The 24,154-nt window shown below is 34.9% G+C and overlaps 2 protein-coding genes across 5 annotated transcripts; one reads left to right on the top strand and one right to left on the bottom strand.

Moving 5' to 3' along the window:
- Positions 1-1,858: 1,858 nt before the first annotated feature.
- Positions 1,859-20,215, top strand: LOC18100061 (1,4-alpha-glucan-branching enzyme 2-2, chloroplastic/amyloplastic). Of its 3 annotated transcripts, none has more exons than XM_024603017.2 (22): positions 1,859-2,180; positions 2,273-2,415; positions 3,808-3,974; positions 5,084-5,182; positions 6,023-6,065; positions 6,410-6,469; positions 7,154-7,234; positions 7,808-7,924; positions 13,013-13,096; positions 13,762-13,883; positions 14,033-14,152; positions 14,801-14,930; positions 15,039-15,149; positions 15,438-15,566; positions 15,665-15,768; positions 15,886-16,030; positions 17,507-17,654; positions 17,795-17,895; positions 18,120-18,197; positions 19,077-19,232; positions 19,527-19,601; positions 19,720-20,215. In XM_024603017.2, the coding sequence occupies exons 1-22, from the start codon at positions 2,012-2,014 to the stop codon at positions 19,846-19,848; spliced, it is 2,511 nt and encodes an 836-aa protein (XP_024458785.2). In that variant the 5' UTR covers positions 1,859-2,011; the 3' UTR covers positions 19,849-20,215. The 3 variants fall into 3 exon arrangements, with proteins under 3 accessions (XP_024458785.2, XP_024458782.2, XP_024458784.2); XM_024603014.2 differs by having other exon boundaries at positions 1,860-2,180; positions 3,766-3,974; XM_024603016.2 differs by having other exon boundaries at positions 1,860-2,150; positions 3,766-3,974.
- Positions 20,216-20,644: 429 nt separating this feature from the next.
- Positions 20,645-23,158, bottom strand: LOC18100062 (growth-regulating factor 4). Of its 2 annotated transcripts, none has more exons than XM_024603019.2 (4): positions 22,595-23,158; positions 22,228-22,428; positions 21,772-22,099; positions 20,645-21,492 (listed from the first exon to the last, which is right to left on the bottom strand). In XM_024603019.2, the coding sequence occupies exons 1-4, from the start codon at positions 22,815-22,817 to the stop codon at positions 21,054-21,056; spliced, it is 1,191 nt and encodes a 396-aa protein (XP_024458787.1). In that variant the 5' UTR covers positions 22,818-23,158; the 3' UTR covers positions 20,645-21,053. The 2 variants fall into 2 exon arrangements, with proteins under 2 accessions (XP_024458787.1, XP_024458786.1); XM_024603018.2 differs by having other exon boundaries at positions 21,772-22,111; positions 22,595-23,156.
- Positions 23,159-24,154: the final 996 nt, after the last annotated feature.

Below are 24,154 nucleotides of genomic sequence, written 5' to 3' on the forward strand. Positions count from 1 at the left end.
CTTAATTGACTATCAAACTTTTAATTTTATTCAATTTGTCCCTTGATTTAGTCAATTTTAACTCTTGAAGTCTCGTGCTTTTTACGATTTGGTTATTGATTTTGAATTTGTTCAGTCAAACCTCTAATTAGCTATCAAACTTTAATTTTTCACAGTTAAACCATTAATGACCAATTAAACTTTTCAAAGTTCAATTTCAGTCTTCAAACTTCAATTTCTTCCAATTAACACCTAAATTGACTCCAAAAAATTTATTTCCTTGCAATTAAGTCCTCAATAAAATTAGCCAAGCCTTCCAAAATCCTCATTAAGTCCTTACTCATCCAAATTTGTATTTCTTTACCCCAAATCCAAATATTTTCGCCGAATAGTTCTTTTGTCAATTAGAATTGGGTCACTAATTTTACTAATCTTGTACATTCTGGTCCTTCAACTTTTCACTTGTCATTTTGGTCCTTCACCATCAATTTGAGCAATCTTCGAGGCTTTTCTCATGTGTATCCTTTTGTATTTTTGTATTTTTTTTTGTATTGATTTTTTGTGGGGTCAAAAATAGGTAACAACATACGTGACTATGGAACAATATAACATGGAAAAAGGTTGCTAGTACTGTTAATGTCAAATTTGATCCATCTTCTTTTAATCTTGTCATATGCAATGATTTTAAACTTTTTCATGCAAAATCAACTTGTCATGAAATGTCAAAATAATTTATGACACCTCGGCCACATATAAAAAAGAAATCTAAAGAGAACATAAAAACCTAGGACAACAAAAAAATGAACTTCCAAAACCAAATTGAAAAAATCTTATAGCTTGAGGATAAAAAAAAATTAATGGAACAAACTGTTCATGAATAAAAATTCATGTGAGAAAGTACGGTGAAGTAACAGTAAAACAATGACCTCTTCTGATTTGTCTATTAATGTTAATGTAATGACATCTTAGAGATGTACCAAAAAAGAAAGAAAGAGACACTTGAGGTACATCGAAACTTCGATTATGACATCTTCAAAAATCTCGAAGAGACAAATCCAATAATACTAGGAAAGGTCACCAACGATGACATAATTGGGTCACACTTATCGTTCAAAAATTGCGATTGACTCAATTGTCTTTGGTAACAAGTGTTTGATCATTTTTTGTGACATTTCTTTAATATTGTCAAAATTCAAGTCATCAAGATATTTTCAATGGTATTGTTAATGTTGTAATCGGAGTTTTGAAGTACCCTTAAAATCTATTTTTTTTTCTCTTATCTCTATATATAATTTGTACATCTCATTCTATATATATTTTTTAACTATTAGATTTCTAAATCGTGACTACTACTCATTTTCAAATTGCAACATATATAAATGATGTGATTTCACCATTTTTTTTTTTAAACTTTGCTATTTACGAATAAAAAAAAAAAACAGTGATACTTTTCGAAAAAGGAAAAAATCCTTATAGACGGGAAAAGTTAAAAGCAGGAAAGGAAAAAGAATGTACCAAAAAGATCCATCGGAGAACAGAGACTCAATCAACATGGCAAAAAGGCTTACTTTCCGCGGATGGAGAGATGGCCCGCTAACAGCCACACGTACATCCATGGCCTTTCATTTCTGATCTTTTGCCATTGACACGTAGCATATATAGTAAAAACATAGAGGGGCAAAAGGGGCCCACATGGAGTGCCCTGGAGTGGATGCTGAATAAAAAAAGAGTGATAGAAGTGAGATGGACGATGGAGAATGATTCTGATACAGTGAAAGGACCCACAGAACCCCATCCCCATTCTCCATTGCACACGTATTATGTACGACACTCTGCCACTGAATGGATTCCTATAACAATAATAATAACACTACAAATCTTTCTAATTTCGGATTTCACGCAACTCTCGCTTCCGCTTTCATCTTCTTCACCTTTTTTATTTTCTTTTAATTATTATTATCCGGTGCTCACACTTTTAAGTTTAAGCTATAGCTAGATCTCTAGTCGTAGAAAGAGAAGAGAAAAGAAAGAAATGGTGTACTGCGCTATATCAGGCGTACGTTTTCCTTGCCTTCCTTCAGTGTACAACACCAAGTCTCAATCAAGTTTCAATGGCGATCCTTTGTGTCGAAAGGGCCTCTCCTTTTTCTCGAAGAAAGACCCATTTTCTTGTAACTCTCCCTTCTATTTTTCTGCCAAAGGTTTTGCCTTTTATTTTTCAATATATATATATATATATATATATATATATATATAAATGGTTTTGATTCTTGATCAATGATTTTGTTTGCAGTGAAGATGCTTGCTGGAAAGTCTTCTTACGATTCCGATTCCCCAAATTTAGCTGTTACTACTTCTACTGCTACAACAACAACCACACCGACACCTGAGAAAGTCCTTGTCCCCCCCGATGGCAACGCTTCAGAAGATCCTCTGGTTTGTCTTCTCCTTGTCCACGTGCTGCATACTACTTTTATGACGCAAGCTGTTGATTCTCAGTTTAGAGTGTTTTGCATTTGAAAACAGATCATGTTCTAGCATTTGATTTTTAAAGAAAATGAGATCCTCACAGGGAAAAGCACAAAAAAAAAAAAGGAAGCAAAATGATGTGGAGCAAAACCCTTGTGTTCAAGACTCCTACAAATTGAGAACTGGAGTCGACTCCCACCTTTTATTTTCTAAAGTTTTTTTTTTCTTTTTTATTACCACCACCTAAATTAGGAGCCAATACCATTCCTTTATGGTGGACCTTTAATCCCTTGCCTCATTTTGAACGAGTAATCTCTCCACGAGCCATTGAGCTGTACGAGCTATTATATATTCTAATCAAAATGAAGGGCACGGATGAATTTTCTATGGATATTTTCCACTTGTTTCTATGTACATATTCCCAAGTCTTTTTCTTTTTTTTGTTTTACCCTTTAGATTTCGATTACCTCATTCTTATTATATGCTTCTGGGAAATTCTCATCCTCAGAAAGCGTAGGCTACATTAACATGAAAAGCTGTTCTTTGGTTCAACAATTTCTTTATCTGTATCCTCTTTTTTTTTTTATTTCTTATCCCCTGCTAGATGGCAAGAGGTGGCTTCTTGTATATGGACATGTAATGTTCAAAGTAACCAAACAATGCAATTCATTACTAACACGAGGATCTGTGAGGCACCAGTGGTGACTTGAGAATGAGAGAGGATAAAATTGCTATTTGAACATTTAAAAGGAAGTTACAGGATAAAAAAAAATTGGGAACTCTTGGATAGCCTAAACTTAGTCTCAACTTGAACCTGAAGGATGGTTATTTGCATGCCAGATGTTAAAAACTGTGACAATTTAAAGGTATTATATAGGCTCTTCTATTGTTCTTGCTTCATCAGGATCTTGTGATCTTTCCAATACTATAAAGGCTTGGATGATCTTGGGAAAATATAAATATAAGAAAGGCCTGAGATTTTGGAAGGTGTAGGTAATAGATTCTCATTTTGAGAATTTGCATTTGCACGTTTTGAAACACATTGCAGGATCAATCTAGATATCGTTGAAGTTATAGGCCTACTTGACTGTCATCCTCATGATGACAGCTCCTTTGACAAAGATGTTTGGTGTAACTAAAGTCATGTGCTCTTACAGTGTGCGTGAAAAACTGTGGTTGGCTGATTGGTCTATCTTGCTTATTCTTTAGTTTCTTGATGCCTTTGCCAGAAAACGGTGTTGATAGATTTAATGTCTGTTGATATCCAATTCCTACTTAAATCAGCGCCTCCTTTTACCAGTTTGATTCTCGTGTTAGGTACCTCATGATGTAGAGTGTCTAACAATGGAAGATAATCAGATTGTTGAAGACAAGGAAAAGCAGGAGACATCTACTCCTTTGAGCGAGTCAATAATCATTGGTAAAACTGAAGCGAAATCTAGGTCTATCCCCCCACCTGGCTCTGGGCAGAGAATATATGAAATAGATCCAAGTTTGACAGGTTTCCGTCAACATCTTGATTACCGGTGAGATACTCTATCTTTACTCGTGTAAGATATTTTTATGTTGAACTAAGTGTTGAGAGCTTGAAGTAAAACTAATAAATGAGCAATTGCTTCATGTTATATACGAAAGTTTTGGTGATCATATGTGATAATTCTCAGCATCAACATTTATCATTAGCTTTCTTAATATTGTTTTTTTTTTCTCTTAATATTGTTTTTTAGAAGTACGTTTTTGAAGGTGTCTGTTTTTGATGATATCCTCAGTCTGCATTCATGTTAAAGATCAAACTCCAATAGATATTTCTTGCATTTTTTCAGACATATTTCTATTTCAACCTTTAGATAAAGTAGGACTATAGAAGTATCTATTTAAACAATAGCTTGAAATAGCTGACTAAGATTTCAAATGAATATCCTCTACATCTTTTCCTCCCCAGTCCTCAGCATTTTTTGCCCTGATGATTCTTATAAACAAAGAGTAATATCATATGAAGTTTCAACTAATTTGTTAAGTGTGTTTACTTAATTCTTTGAAGACTGTTTTGGATTTGTCTTTTCTCAATTTATATTAGATACTAATTCATTTTGTGCCATGGTATGCTAGCACTTTGGATACCTCTGCATCACCTAGAAATTTTTACTGTATTTTCTTTCCATATCCATTTATTGTTTTCATTATTTTCTCTGTATATGGATAGTGTAATTAACTTATGCACTAGCCCACATCATATTTTTTTTCTTTACTAAAATCATGCAAGATATTGCATGAAAAAGTGTTTGTTGTTTTCAATGCTGTTAGAGTCATACCAATGAACCCAAGTGCTATTTTTTCCTGAAAGGACCTAATATATGATATGATTGTCGAGTCTAGTTGTAAGGTTGAGGTGTGATTATTTCTTTGTTTAGAAACATGACAACTGCTGCCTGGAGAGAAGTGCTCCATGTATTCTCTCTTTTATAGTACAATACTTTGATGTTTGCTATCTTTAGACTAGCTTGTTCGTATATGTGTAGAAATATATTGATAGGTGTGTATATATATATATATATATTTTCAAGGTATGATTTTGAAGATGTTGATAAAGTTTTTGTAACATTCTATAGCTAATTTAATCTTTTCCTGATCGTAGATATTCACAGTACAAAAGAATTCGTGAAGAAATTGACAAGTATGAAGGTGGTTTGGAAGTGTTTTCTCGTGGCTATGAAAAGCTTGGTTTCATACGCAGGTATTCTACCTTTTTTATTTCTGCAGGTTGAAGTCCATTCATTTTCTAGTATTTTTGGCATAACCAATTGCACCTTCCATTTTTGCTGTTACATAATGCAATGTGTTTTCACTTATATTTTCTTTTGCAAAGTAAATGAGCTGTATCAAAAAATGAAACTAGTGATGAGATGATCTCAAAAGTGGAAAACACAACAGAAATTCTTGTAATTTTGCTTTGCATTGCAAATGTTTCTATTAGTGTGGTGACACTTTGGCCCTTGAGTTCATTGTTTTCAACATCAGAGGTTCTCACAAGAATTTTCAGTTGGTGTTGTGACACTTATATTTTTTTCTTCTTTTAGTTCAGTGACTCTTGTTCTGAGGATAAGCATAGCACCCAAACTGCAAAGATGAGAGATGGGTCATCAAATGAACTGGGAAAAAAACTGACTAAAATTTTGTACCAAGGGTTAAGGTTCACAAATGTAGAAATAGTGCATTTGGATAGATTTAGGCAGATCTGTATGCATGTTGTGGTTCAAGAACAAATAAATGGGAAAAAAATTCCCATGTCCTAGCCAGGCCTCTTATAAAGATTGTAAGGTTGTACTGGTCCCATGAATTGAATGCATAAACTGAGTTCTCTCACTTCATTGTGATGGCAATTGTTTAATTTACTTGCTCATCGCTTGTTTGTTTTCATATATGCTCTATTTGTTTCATTACCTATTATCATGCTTTATCTTAAAAAAACCATTAGTCTGCTATTCTAGTGTTTATTTTTTCTTTATAGCCAATCAATTTTAGTTTCCTCGGCACATCTCACTCTCACTGATTGTAATTTCTACTGGTTTCTCAGTGAAACAGGAATAACCTACAGGGAATGGGCACCAGGAGCTAAGGTCCGTGCTGTTTCGATTCTGTCATGTGGTCCTTAGTTTGTATAGTAAATCTCAGAGAAGGCAGTTATCTCAGGACTGCCTATTCTCAAATCTGATCTATTTAGTCATGGCACCTGTATTACTGAACAATTGGATGTATATTCAGGCACGAACAAAGGGCATATGCTGTTAATAGCATAAGCCTCTATAAATTTACATGAGAGGCTGCTTTTTTGTTCAGCATTTTAGTCAGAGAAAATGTCCCTCCGAACTGATTCAAGCTAACAAATTGACTGGCTATGAGATAATTGTTTTTTGTTCCTGACAAATATGTTCGTACATTGACTAGTTACTATTTATTTCAGTGGGCAGCATTGATTGGAGATTTTAACAATTGGAATCCCAATGCAGATGTCATGACCCAGGTATGTTATCTATGCTTTTGCTTTATGTAGCATTGGATCCAATGATGGATATTTTCTGCATAATTCCAATGGTATTATTCATGCTTGTTGGAATTGTCTGTTATCTTTTCAAATGATTGGTAAAGTGCATTGAAGCTTTGTCTCCCTTTCTTCTCCTGTACACTTCACAGCAACAGTCTTCTACTATCTGCTCATTTTTTTCAGATTCTGTTTACATAAACACATACATTACTCATTTTATTGATGGAGAAAAAAGGAAATCTTTATATTGGATTGCTCTACTATGGATTCTTTCTGTCTATTCCAACTCCTGCCTTTCTCATTTTCCTTTTCTGATCATCCTTTCTTCTGCAATAGAAAAGAAAAGAAAAATGTAAATATTGCTTTGATATGTCTTTGTTTGGAAATGGAAACTGGGAAAACTAATCATTTTACAGTTGTTTGAATCTGTAGTAGAATCTGAAAGCTTCAAGGATATGTCCAAATAATACATACTAGTACTAGTATGTTTAATTAACATATTGTTGAGAGTCTGGGTCGAAAGAGAAGCCAGTAAGAATATGCCATAATGATGGGTGTTTGCAGGATGTAATATCTTCATAGTTGTGTTTAAACTCCTTTTTTTTTCCTTGTTAGATCTATTGTACTATTTAAATTCCAAGCAACTGATTTATTATTTTACAGAATGAATTTGGTGTCTGGGAAGTGTTCCTTCCAAACAATGCAGATGGTTCACCACCAATTCCCCATGGTTCTCGAGTAAAGGTAACACATCTCAAGATCGAATACTAAAATCTTACCGTGTAAATTAGAGTTTATGCATTAAACTTGATGCTCCTTGCTCATGAATTTTTTTCTGTGCTTGTCACTTTTGGCAAGCAAGAGAAATAAGTTTGCGACTTTCATTTGAAGTCTAAAAATGTGCATTTCCATACAAAGTGAGAGCTTCTAGGATTTTTTTGTCTCTTCTGCTTGTTTTCTTGAACTTTAAAAGAATACCAGGAGCCTCTTGCTCAGCACCTGGTGAATATCATGTGAAATCAAGCCACTTTTACACAACAAGAAAAGGATCTTTTGGCAGTGTAATTTTGTCTTCTTAACTTTGCTATTCAGTATTCATAACACAAGAAAAACAAACTGAATGTATGATATCGGCTTCAGCTTCATATTAGTTTCTTGCATTTAATTTAAGCTAGATCTTTTCATTTCCAGTCAGCTGCAAAAGGAGATGATTATAAGTATTATTCAAGGCCCTGAGCTTGTTTAGTTTTAAAAACTCTGCTCCGCTATTTAAATACATCAAAGATGGTGAATCTGTTTTTGATTGCGTGTTTGTAGATACGCATGGATACTCCTTCTGGCATTAAAGATTCTATTCCTGCTTGGATTAAGTTCTCAGTACAGGCTCCAGGAGAAATCCCATACAATGGCATTTATTATGATCCACCGGAGGAGGTACACTTCTTGCTTGGGTTTCTCATGGTTGCTGAATATATTGTGATGATTTGGACCTATATTTTGCATACACTATCATGAACTTAGGTTAAGGCAACAGAAAATGTCAATCTAAAAATAATGTTAGCAATAATTTAAGCAAGCCTTTGAGAGTTCAGGAAAAGGAATTGTCAGTGTTGATCCTAATCCTGAGCTATAGATTTTTAGGCAAGTGACCCCTCAAGCGACTAACTATGCACTTTGTTTGGGAGACTGAGAATTTGGAACATCAAGGAATAACTCCCTAAGTTTTCAAAATGTTGCACCAAATAATGTCCTCACTTTCTAATTTTACTGTATATTACTATTGAAAAACAAACAGGTTTCAAAGTTTAAAATTGTTAGTTAGAGCCATACAAGTCAAACATTATTAGTATTTTCAGACTGCCTCAAGGGTAAGAAAGCATTCCAAAGGTCTTGAGATTTAGGGGAGTTTTTCAGCATAAAGGATGAGGAGTGCAAGGAAGATTGGCTATGCTTGGATGGATAGTTTGAGGAGGGTACGAGGGGAGGAGGGTTTGTGGACGGCAGTATGGTTTTTTACATGGTTGTGAGGCGAAGATTGATAGAGAAAGGGAGGGACAGAAAATACTTGCTGAAATACAAGGCTGGACTGTGTCTTGGTCTAGTATTAGAATCATAATTACCATATAGTCAGGTGGTTGAATCCTGGGAAACTCAATTATTAAAATTAATAGTTCCATATACACATGATCCATCCAGTTTCAAAGACCAGATGGGCTTTCCGCATCTGTTTGGGTGGCTGGGGAATCTCCTTTCTGAGATTAAAAAGGAATCAGTATGTGTGTATCATGCTAAGACTACAAGGGCTAGTGAGGTTGTTTCAAAACAACTTATTGATCAATGCCAATTTTTCAACGGTCAATTTAGAAGGCGTTTGGCAACGCGTTAGCGTTTGCGTTTTTTTAAAAACGCATGAATGGCCGTTTGGTTACAAATGTTATCCTAATTAAAACACATGGGTCCCGCCATTTATATGCGGCAGGACCACGATTCTTTAGAAGCAGTATTTTAGTGCTTTTGCACGAGAGTTTCAACCTGTGATGGGCACACTGTTCAGTGAATTGCACTGTTCACGTGAACAGTGCAGTTTCACTTGCACTGTTCACGTGCACAGTTTTAGTTTGTTTTTTTTTTTTTTTTTTTTTTTTAAGTCTGTTTGTTTTTTAAGAGCTTTTGTTGAAAAAAAACTAGTTTAGAGTAAATTAAATACACTCGCATTGTGAAATGAACAATATTTTTTTTTCCCGAAAAACTAGTATAGAGTAAATTAAATTCACTCGCACTGTAATATCAATTTTATTTTATCTGATTTTATTACACGCTCACAAAATTATGAAAACTATAGTTCTTACCGGTTGAATTTTGTATGTAATGGAATTATAAATAGTTTAATGGAATAATAAAAAATATTTTATATCAAGTATTATTTATTTCATGATGTAATAAGAGTAGTTAATTCTATAATATTTAAATTTAAAACCATCAATATTAATATATATATATATATATATTTTAAAATTATTTTATAACCTCAATTTCAAAAGCATTTTTAACCAAACACATTAAACTATTTTTTCTTCAATCTCAATTTCAACCACAGTTTTAACCAAACACCTATTTTTTCAAACCAACCTCAACTAAAAGTACTTTTTATAAAACAACTTTTTTTAAACCACAACCACAACAGCTACCGCAATACCAAACACACTCTTAAATATCCAAATAACTCAGCAAAGAGTAGCCTTTTCCCGAAATTGTTAGGTGCTGGTACTGTTGCATCTAGTAACACATACTTGGAACCCTCAGACCCAGTTATTAATGGTCTAACAGGCTGGTGCACGCGCAGAAAGAAGTTTTGGAATGGCTCAAAAGAAGTGTTGTTATAGTACATACTCCTAAAGTGGCCCTGCCATAGTAAGTTCTGGTCCATTCCATTGCAGGATAAGACCTGTGGGAGGTATCCTTGCAGCTCACATTTGACTCCCCTGATGATACGGGTCAAATACTCTAAACTGCTAGTGGTTGCTTAGGTTTTTATTTATGATTGGTTAGACCATGGATAGCAAAGACATTGGTTTAGATCGTTATATTTGGGGTGAATGAGCTCAAGAGTCTTATATTATCAATTTTGTTTTAATGACACTCATTTTTCTAAATTTCTTAATCCAATCACTGTACTACTGATTCGTCAATACCATTGGACCACCTGTTACTTATGGCGTTATTTGTCTGTTAATTTTGGAATATGCTCTTTTATATTTGAAAAAAGTCATAAAAAATAAGAAATAGATAATGAATTCTAAAAGCTTACAAACATTAAAATTATAAATATTAAAGTCCTAACAATGATTATTAGCCCTTGCATATAATTAATCATTTTAGAAATTAAAAAGAAAATTAAACTAATAAAAAATAAGATAATCAATTCACATTAAAAAAATAAATGAAAACAAAATCTAAACTAAATTGTTTTAAAAAAAAGACATATCTAGATTTTCTCTCGCATTTTTTTCATGAAAACCAAACTATTACAAACCACATGTCCAAATTCTTATGTATTTCATTAAAAAATCCAATTTTGTTACGTGGTTTCCAACTTTTTTACTATATGAACTCTTTTTAGATATAGTTGTTTGATAATAGAAGGGTTGTGCTAGTGACTAAAAGTTTGTTTGGGATTTAGTTGAATTTCTTATAATTTTTTTAAACTGGTGCGATAATGAAAGGTTGTAATGGAAAGGATTTTTATTATTTAATTGAGCCTTTTGTTTCTTTTTTATTTTCACTCAATTTCATAATTGTTTTTTGTTCTACAATTTTAATTAATAAAAATGTAATTATAAATCAAGGAATGATAAATTGGTCGGTTATAGTTTTGTCAATTTTATTTATTTGGTTCTCATATTTTCATTTTATGCTGTTAACATTTTTTTAAAAAGACTAATTTATTTCTTATTTTTATATGATATTTTTCTAATATAAATAAGTATATTCCAAAAACTATTTCAAAGTTATTGGTTAAACAATACCGTTAGTGATGGAAGGAATAACATTATGGACAAAACAATGGTACAAAGGTTGAATTAAGAAATCTCAAAGATGAGGGACCTCATCAAGATAAAATCGATAATATAGGGATAATATAGGGATCCTCGTGCTTGTTAACCCATTATATTTTCTTAAGAATTCATGGTGCTCTGCTTTATGCTCGCTGCCCAGATGTTTTCTAGTCTTTAGTCTCCTTTGTTTGCCTCGAGTTTTGATGATTGCCATGGATAGAAAAATCATCAATCAAACCATTTCTGTAATAAACAATGGTGGTAGTTTTGTTGTCCAAATAAATGAAGATTAGCACATGTTTTTCACCTTTTCCGGAGGTGTTACACTCCCAATGAGATGTGCCAACCATTGATAAGCAACAATTCTTCCAATGCAAATGATTCTCATATCATGTTGGAGAATCTATTGCAGATGGCAACACTTCGTTGCTCCAAACAACCTAGATAATCCATTAGAGGGGTACATTGATGCTGCAGATGGGCTTTCCATGGATAAACAGGGGAAATTCAAAACATGGGAAATGCCACAGGCCCCTAGGCAGCATGCACAGTCAAGGTCTTTGTGTTTCTGAAGTTTGTCTTGGAGATGGCATAGAAGGCTTTTACCTCTCCTTTGGGATTGGTTTGGACCAACTCTTTATGCCTGCTTCTTAAGTCCCATCTCAAGCAGCTTTCCAGTCCTTCATTTGTTCAACCATGAGAATATAACAAGATTCACACTTCTCCCTTGCCAATTTCTTTGCCCCATGTCTCGTTTCTAGCACCATACAATAGTCAAAGTTCTTTGAGTGATGATTTTCACATTCCCTTAATTGTGTTGAGAAAGGGAAGAAGAAATAAGGTTGAAGCCAGGAAAAGAAAAGAAACATCTATATTTGTATCTCGAGGCTATTTTCTCAAAGATTAGCCATGTTGCTTATAAGGTTTAAAAAGTTAAAATCAATTGATGTTTAGTGCAGTAAGAATGTTTGCTGCTGATGAAAAGATGGTGGTGGATAATAGAATGTCGGAGCCCATCAATGAAGTCTTGGAGACTTTGAACTTAGATGAAACCTTGGTTATTATAGTTAAGAGAAGAGATTGGCTTTTTAAAGATTTCCAACTCACTCTTCATGATGATCAAGTGTGGCCGGCCATGAAGGGTATTGAAGAATTCCTTGTTTTTGATTGCAGTCTTTCTTGGGTCTGTTGGTCCTTGTTTCTCCTGATCTGGGCACCATTATGTCGTATGAAAGCATGTTTCCAATTTCTTGTGTTGTAACTTTGGGCCCCCCAGCACTTTTGTTGTGTTGGTTGTTTAGTATCTTAGGCTCTTTACCCTGTGTGTTTGTCTTGGCTGGGCCTTGCTCTCTCTAGGTTGTAGCTTCTGTCATGTCTTATTTTCATCCATGTGAGTTATAATGGTGGTAGTGGCGCTCTTTAGTTTTGTCTGGCTTGGTGTTGCCTTATCACCCATCTTTGTTTCCTTTTTTTCTTTCTTTCTAATAAAGAGTACTACTTGATTTATGTAAAAGAAGAAGAAGAAGCAAGTTGAAGATTGAGATGATTCTACAAAAGAATGATCCTTAGCAGAAGAAGCCATCCTGGATTACTTCTTTGTCCAGCAACTCACAAGTCATGAGCCTCTTGTCATTCATGATCTTAGTGAAATCTATAAGCTACTCACTACAACACCAATGGTCAATAAAATCAGTCATCATATTGAACAAGCATCAGATCTAAAAACTTAAGCTTTGAAGTAGAAGCCAAATGCATAAATATCATAACAACTATGCTTGAGTAATCCGTGTTATTAGTTGTGGCTTTAATTTGTGTTCATTTGAGAACCAACAAGCATTAGCTGCAGTTCATGATGTAAAACACTCAAAATTGTATTAAATGATTGAAAATCTATTCCATTTTCTTCATAATTTCTGTTTGAGGTCTGTGGCTTTGCACATTGATGCTATTGCTTACTTCTTTGCAGGAAAAGTATATATTCAAACATCCTCAACCAAAGAGACCAGAGTCACTTAGGATTTATGAAGCTCATGTCGGAATGAGTAGTACGGTGTGCATCTTCTCCCATTATGTCTCATGTTACAAGCTCTTATTCGCTGCTTCCTTGTACTGGTGATTAAAATCATTCATGATTGGATGGTGTTCAAACATGTAGAGCTGTTTTATATCTTGGCAAATATTTATTAAAAAGAAATTGGGAGTTAATGCAGAATGCTTCTTTGAATTGTCATGGTAGAAGTATCTACAAATGCCTCTATAATGATGGAGCATGACCAGTCACTATACTCATGCTTCACTAATCCTGCCAAATAGTGCAAGATGACATTTTCTTAAAGAACAGTGGTCTGTACCAGCAACCTTGTTCAGGGTTCTGGTCCTCCTCAAAGCCTGGACAATGCGATATGCCCGAAACCATATTGTCTTGCCCTTGCATGATTGAACGAACACCAATCAAAGGCAATGGTTTAGGGTACTGTCATGTGATTATTTTTACTACATACTTCTGATTTCCTTCTTTCAATTACCACGCCAAATTTTTACAATTTATGTATTTTGTTGAAATATCTCTGCATGATGAGAATGGTTAGGTTATAGATCTTAATACATTATGGCATGACCTTTATTTGGACTCTTTAATCTTTCTCTTGCTTATTCCTATTTAATTTGCAGCCTCTTCATTCTATCCCTCGTAATTTTGCCACTTCTTAAATGCAGGAGCCATTAATCAACACATATGCCAACTTTAGAGATGATGTGCTTCCTCGGATCAAAAAACTTGGTTATAATGCTGTTCAGATTATGGCTATTCAAGAGCATTCATATTATGCTAGTTTTGGGTATTTCCTTTATTTAGGATAAAGCTCCACTTTCTATTATTCCCCTTTTTTCTTTTACATGTATATTTTCCCAAAGCTTGGTGTTCATTAGCATAGTGGGCAGTTTTTGCTTCCCTGTAAACTCACGAATTCCTTTTGATGATATGAAGGTACCATGTCACAAATTATTTTGCACCCTGTAGTCGATGTGGAACCCCTGATGATCTGAAGTCTCTGATAGATAGAGCTCACGAGTTAGGTCTGCTTGTTCTCATGGATATTGTTCACAGGTAACTTTCCATTAAGTACAATATGTAGAAATGACTGGTGTAGACTCAAAACTTTAAATTCTGATGATTTTGGCGAATTGACTTCTATAAGTTAAAGAGGAAGAAACAAACTTGAAAAATGCATGAATTATGGAAATTATTATTTGGGTGTAGTGGCTTTCAAATGTTCATTCTTGAATAACCACTATTTACATCTTTGTATTTTAGTATTTATTAGAAAAGTTTGAGCCATCTTAAAGTAAGAATATGTTCTGAAGATTAATTGGAATCTTGAGATGAAAAGTCATTCATCTAGGGTTATGTGCAGGAATACATGAATCATAACCTTCATTAATCCGTAGCTTTTATTTATTTTTCACTAAACCATGTCTTTGAGACAAGTTAACAATGGGCAAGAACAGAACCTATCATTTGTGAACTCATCATGCTATCATTCAGTAAGTTTGGTATGATAGCAGCTCTTTTCTTAAGTGTGCTTGCTAATATTTTGGGTGTCACTTATTCTGTTTGATTGGATAAATAACTTTTTTAATGCTTTTATTCAATCTTTCATTCCATAAATCATAGTGAACATTCATTACCGATTATTACTTGATCTCCTAGTAATAATCTTTCTTTTGGTTGACAACTAATATCAAATGAATCCAGCCATGCATCGAACAATACTTTGGATGGTTTGAATATGTTCGATGGAACTGATAATCACTACTTCCACTCTGGTTCACGGGGACATCATTGGATGTGGGACTCTCGCCTTTTCAACTATGGGAGCTGGGAAGTATGTGCTTGTTTGAATCTTCAGCAACAGTATTTGTCTGGAATTTTTATTTTTCATTTGTCTTTTTCTTATAGTTGGTGAGGACTAAATACTTGCTCATTGGTTTAGGTACTGAGGTTTCTTCTTTCAAATGCAAGATGGTGGCTGGATGAATATAAGTTTGATGGGTTCAGATTTGATGGTGTGACTTCGATGATGTACACCCACCATGGGTTGCAGGTATCATTTAGGTTCTTTAGGGTATATTATTTTTGTTTGCCTAATCAGGTAACAATCTCTCAAGTTCTATGAAGCCTTGGATGTGCTCAATTAGAGGGATAAAAGTTATAGATGCTTGATTCTTAAACCTTATGTGACTACTATGGCTAGGCTCATTATGCTTATTTTGATGTTTCCTTTTAGCTCTATTAGGGCTATGGGTGGTGGAACTTAATTGTTTGGTGTTCTATTTGACTTATGATTGAATGACAGATATTTTCTTTGGTTATTTTTTCCAACTTGATGCAGATGACTTTTACTGGAAACTACAATGAGTACTTTGGATATGCAACTGACATAGATGCTGTCGTATATCTGATGGTTGTTAATGATATGATTCATGGTCTCTTCCCTGATGCTGTTAGCATTGGTGAAGATGTAAGTTTTTGCCCCCTAGAGGAATCAACAGCTACAGTTAATCCAATGCCAGACCTCTCTGCTTGCTCATGTTTATAATTTTCTTTTTTACTTTGCAGGTCAGTGGAATGCCAACATTCTGCATTCCTGTCCAAGATGGTGGCGTGGGATTTGATTATCGCCTCCACATGGCCATTGCTGATAAATGGATTGAGCTTCTCCAGTATGTTGCCACTGAAACTCTCCAACCTCTTTTTGACTGCCTTGAATCTGCATCTTCTTGTTTGATGCTATTTTAAGGTCTTTTCTGGCAGTCACTTTCTATTTGTACTGGGTGTAGGAAGAAGGATGAAGACTGGAGAATGGGTGACATTGTACACACTCTCACTAACAGAAGGTGGCTGGAAAAGTGCGTTTCATATGCTGAAAGTCATGACCAAGCTCTTGTTGGTGACAAGACCATTGCATTCTGGTTGATGGACAAGGTTATATGAGTTCTTTCCCATATCATTCCAAAATCAAAATTTATGCACATGTTTATTAGAGAATATTGTTTTTCTCTTGACTGTTTACACCAGTGGGAGAAATGATGCATTAGGTAGAACAGAAAAATAATGGTTAACATTTGAACAAGTTTAAAGTTTGAAGAAGAGAATGAGGTGCAGGGTTTGTAGAAATTCTAACTATTGTAAATATTAATTAAACTGATTTGTCTTCTACAATACTTCTGATAGCCTATTTATTGTAGTTATAACCATTGTAGGAATAGAAATTGCCACAAATCCTAGTTGACTACTATCATTAAATGTCAGATATACATAACTAGATCGAAATAGCATAAGGATTTGTGAAACTAAAAAAGAACACCAAAATCAGTAAGGAAAACAAACTTTTCTTCGCAATCCCCTTGGAGAACTTGACTCTAGCAAGAAGACTTTTTGCATCTGGTGCATATATCTAGGGCTTAGCTTTCTTTATTCATCTTATTTTATCAGAGTACTTTCTTCAGAGTTGAAGTAGGGTGAGGAGGAAACCAGCAATTACTGCAGATATAATGGCTAAAACTATAAGAAAATTGAAGCTCAAACTTATAAACATTGATTTGCCGGTTTGTAGAGAAACCTCTACAGTATATTTATAGGAAATAAAAGATGTCTGTAAATTAGCCAAAGCAACCTTATTTATATTAGTTCCAAGTCTAAATCCTGATCCTTATAGAGTGAATCACATTTCAAAGTTACATGAAAATTGAAAAACCCAAATAACTAGAGGATTCCTAAACTAAACAACAACACTAAAATTACTAAGGAAAATATAAATTCTTCCAAAAGTTCATGTGCCAATCAATGGATGCAGGGTGGCAAGAGGAAAACAATAGAAACAGAAAATTCGGCACTGTAATGGCTAAAACTAGAAGGATATTGAAGCTGGAACAGGATAATAAGTTTAGGGCTCGCCATTAAACCTTTAAAATTTGAATAGATCTACATCTATCTTCTATATGACCATTAAATTGATGAAGTTTTTGAAGTTGTTGAGTAATTGTAGGCATGATCCCTTTCAATTATAGTGTCATGTCAGCAATACAATTTTTTTTTCTAGGCACACTGCTTGAACCATTAGGATGTTACTATTTAGGGACTCCAAAATGTGTCATTTTATTTGTATTTATCAAAGGAAAACATGTCATTCTATTTTTTTTTGTGTTATTTCATCTTAAACATTTGGAATGAGGAAAAAAACACAAAATCTTAAATTCTTGGGATGAGACACCATGTCGTTTTGCTTTATATATAAATGTTTTCCTATAGAGCAGTGATCCCAAAAGTTACAAACTCCCAAGTTATTAAAAAATTTACCATTTTCTACTATATTTTTCTGTTTTTCTTCCTACTCCACATCATAAAACCCTATGGTTTATCAAGCTGGGAATCAGTCTTCTAATTCTCCATTTGTCTCAGGATATGTACGACTTCATGGCTCTTGATAGACCATCAACTCCTCTTGTAGATCGTGGAATAGCATTGCACAAAATGATCCGGCTTATTACCATGGGTTTAGGAGGAGAAGGATATTTGAATTTTATGGGAAATGAGTTTGGACACCCTGGTAAGAATATTTATGAATTTTATTACCATGGTTATTACTATTCTTTAATGTCTTCTTATTGGTTCTATCATCATTTAATGAATTTTTATTAAATTGGTAGCTTTTATAATGTCGGTGTGCTTTTCTTTTATTCTTCTCAGAGTGGATTGATTTCCCAAGGGGCGATCAGCGCCTTCCTACTGGTAAAATTATTCCAGGCAATAATAACAGTTTTGATAAATGCCGGCGTAGATTTGATCTAGTAAGTTTATGCCTGATTTTGAAACCTAATCTGACCATTGCAGTTTATTCTTGGCTCAATTGGAGCTTGAAAAAGTGTTGGTCTTAATAACCATTACTTGCACTGAAAAACAAACTGATGAACCCACGAGGAATTTTAAGAATTGTTGAAACAAAGTAGCTCTTCCACCTGGTTTCTGGAATTTACTCACATCTGACATGTGTTGATTTTTCATGCGTGCCCAGGGGGATGCAGAATATCTAAGATACCATGGAATGCAAGAATTTGATCGGGCAATGCAGCATCTTGAAGAAATCTATGGTGTAAGTTCCTATCATACTGTTATGTAGCATAGTTTTGGCTGCTGGTGAGCTGCATTTATGGATTATGAACTTATATTTATTTATTTGCTTGAATGCATCTTATATTAAGCAAGGTAAAGGAGCCAGTGTCTCCATATTCTAGCTTGATTCGTTTTTTCTATTTCATGTCTGTGGGCTGAGATGGTGGAAGCCTGCAATTATTTACTTGTATCACATGGTTTCAAATCTCTGCAAGATATTGCAAAGCAAAGCGTATCTCATTAACCTGTAAGAGAGTTGAAATCATTTCAAATCATGTCCCACCATACCACATTCCAATAGCAACATATTTGCAAACATTGAGCTATATTTTTCTCTTTTCATAAGAAAATTCAACTTTTCTTTCTAGGTCTTCAAACACACTGGTACTGTTCTTTTTAACTGTTACACTTGACTATTTATTTTAAAAATATATTGACAAGCTATTTTAACTCTAATCGAGATTAGAAAAAATATTCTCCATCTTGCTTGTGAAACAGCTACGGTTTAAGCAGATTGCTCGCATTTAAAAGTCTCACATTTTAAAGTCTTTTTAAATGTACTTCATTTCCCAAATTTTTTTCTGTTCACTTCTCTTGGTTTGGAATTTTAGAGTTTTACACACTGAAATTAGCTGACTATATCTGTCCTTGAAATTGCTTTATCTTTGGTGCTTAATTTAGACTGTTGAACCCCATCCCCAACAAAGGATCATTCTCACCTTCATTTCTATTTCAATTATTGGCATGAAATACCGAACCAGCAAATCTATGAGTTTGCTACCCTGTGCTTGCAAAATTTAAGATAAATGTGAAAAATAAATTAAAAATGTTAAGGCTTAAATGGTAACTGTTTTTGCAGTTCATGACATCTGAGCACCAATATATATCACGGAAAAACGAAGGGGATCGAGTTATTGTCTTCGAAAGAGGGAACTTGGTTTTTGTCTTTAATTTTCATTGGACCAACAGTTATTCAGATTACCGAGTAGGCTGCTTAAAGCCAGGAAAGTACAAGGTATTCACTGTAACCTTTTCTATATGCTTGCACAAGTAATAAAGGTTATGAAAATTAAAAAAAACAAAAACAAAATCAACAGTGCTAATTGTGCCCGCCCTTTTGTATGCTCAGTATTGATTAATCTATGTTTAGGAATGTGTAGGCTTTCAATTCAGTTCAGTTCTGTTTATAGATATCTTGTAAATCCCCAGCATTTTAAAACTTGTAATCTAGTTGATGCCTCGTGCTGTGCTAGTTTGCCTCAAATTTTCCACTTCTATTTATAAAACACATTTTGTTCTTTGCCTGCAGATTGTTTTAGATTCTGATGATCCATTGTTTGGAGGCTTCAAAAGGCTTGATAAGGATGCTGAGTACTTCAGCTCAGTAAGAAAATTCTCTCAAGTTTGTTACCTGAATTTAGTTTCATCCTCATCCGTCTTCCACTGGGCAATTCCTTGTAAATATTAGAATATTTGTCAACATTTATGTGGTGATTGTGCAGGAAGGGTGGTATGATGACCGGCCTCGTTCCTTCCTGGTGTATGCACCAAGTAGAACGGCTGTGGTCTATGCTCTGGTGGAGGATGAATTGGAACCTGCTGAGAGTGAAAATGAACCTGCTGAGGGCTGATATTGATCTCAACAAAACCTTTCTCGATTTAGGAATGGCATCAGGCATCTTCAATCGACATAGTACATGGAGGACCATGATTTAAGTCAATCCTAGTGCCATTGCCAGCATTTTGTCATCCAAGCACAACCAAGAAAAACGAGCAAAGGCAGAGATTATGCGAATTGTTAATCAGTGGATCAAAAGAAGACCAAACAATGTTGAACATGTAGAAAATTTTGTCTAACATCTGTGAAGTATTTGCTGGTCAAGTCATCGTGCCCCTCCAAGTTCAAACCAGGCCTCTTCTTGTATAGGCACATTGTGATGCTCCTGTAAATAATGGCGCATTTATAATAAAATGTGATTGTCTGATTAGTTTTTCTCATGCGAGTGTTGTGCTGATTAATGGCGCTCGTGAGGGTAGCAGTCACCGGGTGGCTATTCAATTTGGAGATTTGATTTTTATTATCATGCATGTTGCCTGACCTGTCTCATTTTGTTTCCATGTATGCAGAAGCTTGGCCTTTTTAACATTTTTTTATGTGCCAGGGAAGTAGCATTTTTTTCTTTTATGGTGTTTTGAACTGCCATTGCTTCTGGTTACCATAGCCATGGCCAGAAAAGGTAGTTGCTTGAAACAAGGCATGTGTTTCCAGGCCATCATTTTCTGCTCCTTAAATCTAAATTATTAAATTTTAATAATTTAGATTGAATGAAAATGATTTATTACATGATAAAATGGCAACAAATTATTTTTCATTTAATTTAAGTCGTTGAATACCGGATTAATGGTGATATTTAAAACCATAACTGGTGATGACATGAGCTGATTTAAATTGAAGAATGAAGCATAATTACGCAAGAGCGTAACACGAAAGAAAAAGGATAGATAACCTGGAAGGCTGCAACTACAAGCCTATATATGGATTAAAGGACCAGGCACCTGATTTGCCTCAACTTCATGCATGTCTGAGCCGTCAGATGAGAAGGTTACCTTCAGCCAAGGCACTCATCACATTAAACATAACAAACAAATCATGACATGATTTCAATCAAATAACACAACACACCGTCCACTGAAAGATTTTGACTAGGATGTCTGTAGCAACCAGAAAACCCAACATTATTAGTTAATGCACGTATTGATGTGTGTGTGTGTGTGTGTGTGTGTCTATGCATGCATGTGTTACTACACCACAAACTAACCTAAAATAGATCAAGTTTCAGAAACAGTGGGGCGACATAACTGGTGCAGAACATTCGTGGGAGATGAGTTTGGTAGTGGAGGACCTCAGCGCCTCAGCAAGAGGTCCCCCCATTGAAGTCACCACCTGGTTTGTAATTTTTGTGCCCCATCCTGCAGCAGCCCAATTGCTTGTATTGCCTCTAGGGATCGGGGCTGGGACTGGCTCCGGCTCCTCCTCTGCAATATTATTCCCAGTGGACAATTTCAATGACACATCTGATGCTGGTGAGTTTCCAGGCATTGAAACGGAGAGGCAGGTTAAAGAGTTCATTGAGCTTCCAGCATTCATATTGTCGGATTCATCAACGGATCGTGGCCAGTCATCAAAAAAATGCCACAGAATGTGGCCATCAGACCTGTTACCAACCTCATTTGGAGGTGGTGGTCCAATTAAGCCCTTGCTTTCAGTTTTGGAGCTGCAATAAGGGTGAGCAAGAAGATTAAAGCAAAAACAAAACAATGAAAAGGTAGTTTGGTCCAATTCTTTCAGTTTGAGACATATTTCTAAGAATTTCTAAACTGGGGTCGGTCCCATCAATTAAGGACATTATTCGAGATTCCATCATCATGTTTCCTCCTAGTTAGTTGAAAATTCTGCTTAAACTAACTTGTTTCTTAAATCCAGAGGATCATCCACAAGAATATCTTTGATGAGGTTATTAAATCATTAAATTAAAGCCTGGCTGCAAGATTACCTATGATTGAGATGAATGGAAGGGGATTCTAGTGTATGCGAAAAATGAGTCTCATTGACCACCTCTGATATGGTTGGTGTGGTGCTGCAATTGAAAGCAGCAGCTGATGCGGTACCACCCGCACCTCCAATACCAATGCAAGTGATGTTAGTGGATATTGTAGGTGTGGGATTTTCCACAGGCTTTCTTGAACGGTTGCGGCCACGGTGCAAGTGGCGCTCGCAATACTTGTGCCCTGCCACCACGTCTCTGGAGCACCGCCATTTCTTCCCATCTGTTCTCCGGCACCGACCTGGCTCCGGATCCATGGCTGCTCTTCCCCAATACCCTGTTTGCAATACTACGTACTGACGATATTAAACCACGTTGATATATATGGGCAAACAGTAATTAGTTAACTATATAACCACAACAACTCCGCATTTTTTTAGAGAGGTTTTGGTTATAAGCGCTTACAAGATGGCTGATAATAAGAGCAATGTAATTGAAGAGGATGATGGAGGAAATATGGAGGGGGGTGAGAATGAAGAAGGGTTTTCTTGATTGGTTGGAGGAGCTCCGGAGGAATAGCTGCACCGGCTAACATGAATCTGTAGATCAAAGCCTGCAGCTCTAGCTCTTGCCACTGTTCCAGGCTAAAGTAATTCCCCATGATCTCTAACAAGCAGAACAAGCACCATTAACAAAAGGAAAAGAAACTTATATCAACTAGAATTGATTAAGGGAGTAAATTGAGTACGTAACATTTGAAGCAAACCATGAAACTTTCTTTAATTAGGTGAGGAAGAGGGGGGGTGCAAGAAAAGTCAAAGAGTAAACTTACTAGGAAGTCTGGTGTTTGCAGCTGTGTTTGAATCAGGAAATGCTGACAGGTTACTATTTTTGCAGCTGGGCTCGGGTAGAAACAAAGGGAAGGCAGCAGACCCAGATGAGTGTGGATGTTGTTGTGGTTGATGGGGATCCATGAGGAGTTTTGGCATCTTTGCAGAGGGTTGTTGCCCTGACTCCTCATGCTGGTTTCTCCATTGCTTCAGATGGAAGTCCATGGAGAGATAGATTTGTTTGGATTGGTTACTTTCTGTTTGATTGGTTTTTAATATAGCTTTGTTTGGTCTTTGCGTGTTGAGAATGCTTGCAAAAGCTCTCACATCGGCTTCTTTGTTTGGTATTATGGCAGGCCAGAGTGAGTTCTGACAAGATGGACCACCCTTTCGGGGGCACTTGAGAAAATGTCAGTCAGACAAGACAGGTGAGAGCAAAAAGAGAGCCAAAATATAATAAACAAATCTTCAACATGTAAGGGAGATTGAATTAGCTTGCAGAGCTGCCGTCCTCTTTCTGTCCCTCTCCAAGCTTTTCTCTGGAAACAGCACATGAGAGTTCTGAGGAGATACCAGAGTACAGAGTTACCCTATCACTTTGCTGTATCAGAAAAACCCTTTTTGTTACTTACAGTATTATTATATCAATGCCCGAGTCCGATAAAATCTTATTGATTTGGTGGATTAAAAAATAATTTGAACAAGTAATAAGAAAATATTTTTATTTAAAAAAAATTAAAAAGATACTTAAAAAAATATAAAAAAACAATATATTTAAAGACTCAAATCAATTTAGGTTAACCTATTAAATCTATTATCAGGTTATGAGACCCCGATAATTCTATAAAAAAAATAATAAAACTATTAAACTCAATTTTTAATCAACATGATGACAAATGATAAAATTAAAAATAAAATTCAACTAAAAAATAAACAGGGTTAACCTGCTAAATATGGATTATAAGACCGAAATAACTCAATAGAAAAAAAATTAAAGCTCAATCCTCAATCCTCAATCAATTCAATATTAAATGATGAAATTATAAAAATTTAATTAAAAAAGAATACAAAAAACCATCAGAATCAATTGACCCAATTCGTGACCCAGATAATGAGACAAGGATAACCTCATTAAACACAAACCAAAATAAATTATGAAGTCTAATTTTCAATCAACCCAATATTAAAGGATAAAATTAAAAAAATCAACTAAAAAATGATAAAAATATGACTAGAGTCAACCCGGGTTAACCTGTCAAACCTGGGTCAAGAAATCTGGATAAATTGATAGAAAGAAAATTGAAAGAAAATATAAAGTTCAATTCTCAATCAATCTAGTTTTGAAAGATAAAACTGAAAAAAAAATTAATTAAAAAAAACCATAAAAAACCTGAGTCAACCTGGCTAACACATAAAACTCTCAACTAGAATTATGAGACCATAATAACCTAATAGAAAGAAAATTATGAAATAATTTTAAAGCACAATTCTCAATAAACTCAATGTTGAAGACTGAAGTTGAGAAAAAGAATTAATTAAAAAAATGACACAAAAATATCCAG

Source organism: Populus trichocarpa, chromosome 6 (assembly GCF_000002775.5).
Source record: "Populus trichocarpa isolate Nisqually-1 chromosome 6, P.trichocarpa_v4.1, whole genome shotgun sequence".
Taxonomy (NCBI): Eukaryota; Viridiplantae; Streptophyta; class Magnoliopsida; order Malpighiales; family Salicaceae; genus Populus; species Populus trichocarpa.